Below are 3,919 nucleotides of genomic sequence, written 5' to 3'. Positions count from 1 at the left end.
CGCACCTGGAGTACAGCCACAGCTACGAGGAGAGAAGCCTCCTGGGCAAGAGCAGCCGGTTCTCGCCCCTGAAAGACGCGGAGCTGATCTCCCCGCCGGAGTCTGCCACCCCGGGCAGCCTGGGGAGCCCCGGCGACGCCCTACAGCAAAAGGGGTCCTACCTGAATTTTTGCGATGTGTCCTGCGAGAGCGCAAAGCGCGGGCAGCCTCTGGAGGTGGAAGCCGAACGGCCCGTCTCCTACGTTGCAAACTATGTGCCGGCTGACTCTCCCGGTGAGCAGGTTTCTAAAGCCGGCCTCCCGGCTGCTGACTCCAAAGCCTCCTTCGAGGCACACGTCAGAGAAAAGTTTAACAGGATGGTAGAGGCCGTGGACAAAACGATCGAGAAGCGAATCGACAAGCTTACCAAAGAGCTGGCCCAGAAGACGGCGGAGCTGCTGGAGGTGCGGGCAGCTTTTGTGCAGCTGTCCCAGAAGAAGCAGGAGGTGCAGCGACGGGAGCGGGCCCTCAGCAGGCAGGTGGACGTGGCGGTGGAGATGATCGCAGCCTTGAAGCAGCGCCTCACTGAGTCCGAGGAGGAGCTTCACCGGAAAGAGGAGTAAGTGGGGAGGCGAGAGCTGACGGCCTTGCGCGGGCTGGCCAGCACCTCTGCGAGCGAAAGCCTTTGGGGGGCAGAGAGGGGGTGGTTGGGTCGCTTGCTGATTGTGACACAAGTGCTCGCCAGCCTCTGATCACTGCATTTCTGGAGTCGCAGCCGTGTGAGCGTGTCCCCTGGCAGGCAGGGGACAGCTCCCCGAGCAGGCGGCTTTCACGCTTGACTCCCCAGTGACTGCCTCTTACGCTCTCGAATGCCTGTGTTGTTTCCCTGGTTTCGCAAGAGTAGGGACAAGTAGAAGCTGTCATCGGCATGTAATCTGATTTACGCTGACACCTCTAATCTGCCATCTTTTTAAGAAGAGATGGGTGGATAAGTGCTGGAGGAAGTATGTAAGAATAGCACCTCTTCCCTGAGGTCATCCCACTACGGCCAGCAGGCTGCCTGGGGAGTGGGATGGTCTCCCGTGCAGCAGCAAAGCTGTGCTGGAGACAGAGCTGAAAAGGCCATGGCCAAGTAGGTGGCTTAGATGGACACAGAACTGTGAAACTGGAATCGCTCATGTGGCAACAGGAAGCAGATGCCGGAGTCGTTCTGACTAACCAAGGCCACCTAAAAATATGTTCGTGATGCATCCATTAAAAATGTAGCGATAGCTGATCTATTATTTATATATGAACTACTTATTTTATTCAGCACTAGCTGAAACCTTTCAGGCTTTTCAGAGCAACACAACTTATTTTAGAGGAATGCAGATAAAGAGCCCTGGTAATGGAGTGCTTCTAAACCAATTCATCAGGTTACAAAAGGAAGATGAGACATGCTAGTTGCCATGACGCTGATCTTGGAAGAAATAAGGAAGGCGGTGTAGGAGTTCAGTGTAGGAAGTTTGGAGGGCTTTCATCGTGCCTTCCTGTAGTCTAAGGACTAGAAAGAAAAGATGATGATGGCTCCTATATCAGTAGGAGTCATCTATCTTGAGGCAGTGCTATAGATTTCCCAGAAGAGGGGACAGCAAAGGTGATGGGATTTGAGCCTCTGGGGCGTGTGTCTTGAGGGGATATTCAACAGAACCTCTGGTTTTCAAAATACCAGGTGATCCTCATGGAAGAGAAAATTGAAGGACTTGAGATCAAGCTAAAGGTAATGGTGGAACTGAGACAGATTTGAAAGTATGCTGGAAGGAGGCCATGAAGATAGCTTACAGTGTGAAGCAGTTTTGGTATTCCCATCTAGCCAAGCTCCCCGTATGGGCTCTTTCACAGCATGACTCATCCTACTTGTCCTAGAAAGGTGTCTCAGAGGGGGAGGGATTGCTCTGTGGAGGCCCTTCCTCCCTCTACAGACGAGAGGGGGACCTCAGGTAAGCAGCCGTCTTAGGCGGGGTGCTGAACTTCAGCTATCTAAAGTTAAGTGGTATAAATCTTACCCCAAACTAAATGCAGAATGTGTTTTTTAAAATTCAAGGCTTGAGATCCACAGGAAAAGCATGACTGCCAAGAGAAAGCAGAAACCATTCAGTGGAGCAAAACCAGAGTTCTGCAGTGCTGCAGAAGAAGAAAAGAGCTTGTGGAAAAAGAGGAAGGAGAGAATAGCATTATCTGGGTATGATACGGGGAGGACAGCAGAGGACACTGATCTGTGAAAAGAGAAAGGCAGCAAAAGTTGTGATTTTTAACTATGTTAGGAAAAGGCACAAGGGGGAGGCTGCTTGCCCCCTTGGCAGGCTGCTTGCTAGCAGCAGTGGTGGGCTGTGGTTCTGAGGCCAGAAGAGACTGAATGCAGAATGACAGGAGAAATGGGGAAACGCTGTCCTTCACACTAGGACATTGCCAAGCTGAGGAAAGGGGCAGGAGCGCAGGCGATTGCTGTTGCAGTCCTAGCCATCTCTAAAGGAGGAGGGTAATGCATAAGCAGGTGAGGAGGTAGCTCCTAAGTTGATGGTACAGGGAAGACTGAGGGTTATTTGGCTAGTAAGGAACGCAAACTGAAAGAGGCAGTTGCACGAGAGACTTCACCTGAGTACCCAGGGTGTTGCTCTTCTAGCATTACCGCTAGCTTGCTCCAGGTTTAAATACAGATGATAAACTTGGAAGCAAAAGCATCATTAAGAATGAGTGAATAGTTATTACACAGTGGTGTGTTAATTCATGAAGGTTATGAGCCTAATGCTTGCTAGCGGGTAGGATGAAAGAATATCAGCCCAGAGTACCCTAGGGGAAAGAGGAGACTAATACTGTGTTCCTGCATGTGCCGGTGCCTAGGCCCATAGCTTTGCCTCTCAGAAGTTACTGTGAAGGTACTCTGAGGGGGCTGGGAGGGCAGGCAGGGTGTAAGAATAGATGGAGTTCACCTAGGCAAAACTGAAAATATGTTACTCTTTTTCTTTTTTCTTGTTCAAATGGTTCCTGCATTTCCCATCTTGGAGGATAACAAGGGATAGTGCCATAGAAAAATGCACCATATGGCTTCCCAATTAAAAGGTCATTGCATAATTAGCAAATTGAGAAGGAAGGTAGATATAAATAATGCTTTGTAAAAGCATCACTAATCCTTACAGGGGCAACTCTTCAGATCTGAACCTGTAAGAATGTCTGGGACACCTTGCTTTGCACCAGTAGCCAGGAGGCACTGGATGGTAGGCTCTGGTAGAGGGGAGAGGAAAGGATATTCGTGACTCTGGTAGCAAGTGTCACTTTTCTGGTTTTCTTATGGACTGTTGGTAAATTCTGAGACCTGTCTACATATTCGTTCCTTTGTATGTTGAAAAACTTACTTATTTGGGGTGCTGAAAAGGCTTTCTCCTTCAAAAAAAGGAGGATCTCAACTTTGGCTTTGATTTCTGGAAGAAGTCCAGGTGGTTAGAAAGCCAAACAAAACTGCTTAATGGAAATTGCAGAAGCAGGAGTTCTCACTGCAGATTGTGGAAAGTCAGAGGCAGCCCTTAGGGACTGCTTTGATACTTGCTGACCTTCAGAATGAAATGCTTTCATCGGTTTCTTTGCTTACAGGGGGGGAAAAAAAAAATCCAATCTTGTGAATATGGATCACTTTTCCCAAAACTAGCATTGCTATTGAGCTGCTGTAGCTGAAAACTTGTTCCTCTTTGTAGAAGGAAAAAGAAAACACCTTCTTCCCTGAAATACCTCATCTTATTTCTAAGGAAGTAAAGGAAACCAGTCTTCCTTTGGTCTCTGAATGGTTGTCCCTGCTACCAGAGATCATGGAATATGGTGCATGTGAAGGCAAGAAAGGGTTTATAATCAATATGCACTTCTAGATCTCGGAGACTGAAGTGTGGCTGCTCTAGATCAGTTGGGGGGG

At 48.9% G+C, this 3,919-nt stretch overlaps 1 protein-coding gene across 1 annotated transcript in view; it reads left to right on the top strand.

Annotated features, from left to right (window-relative positions):
• Positions 1-2: 2 nt before the first annotated feature.
• Positions 3-3,919, top strand: part of ZNF365 (zinc finger protein 365) — a gene marked incomplete at its 5' end in the record, with an annotated part of 19,280 nt that continues 15,363 nt past the window's right edge. The window contains one exon of the mRNA XM_009636977.2: positions 3-598. Within this exon, the coding sequence (XP_009635272.1) occupies positions 3-598 (596 nt within the window). The remainder of the gene's footprint in view (positions 599-3,919) is intronic.

This window comes from Egretta garzetta, unplaced genomic scaffold (assembly GCF_000687185.1).
Source record: "Egretta garzetta isolate BGI_Z169 unplaced genomic scaffold, ASM68718v1 scaffold204, whole genome shotgun sequence".
Classification (NCBI taxonomy): domain Eukaryota; kingdom Metazoa; phylum Chordata; class Aves; order Pelecaniformes; family Ardeidae; genus Egretta; species Egretta garzetta.
The sequence above is the reverse complement of the archived record's forward strand: the minus strand, read 5'-3'. Positions and strand labels throughout refer to the sequence as shown.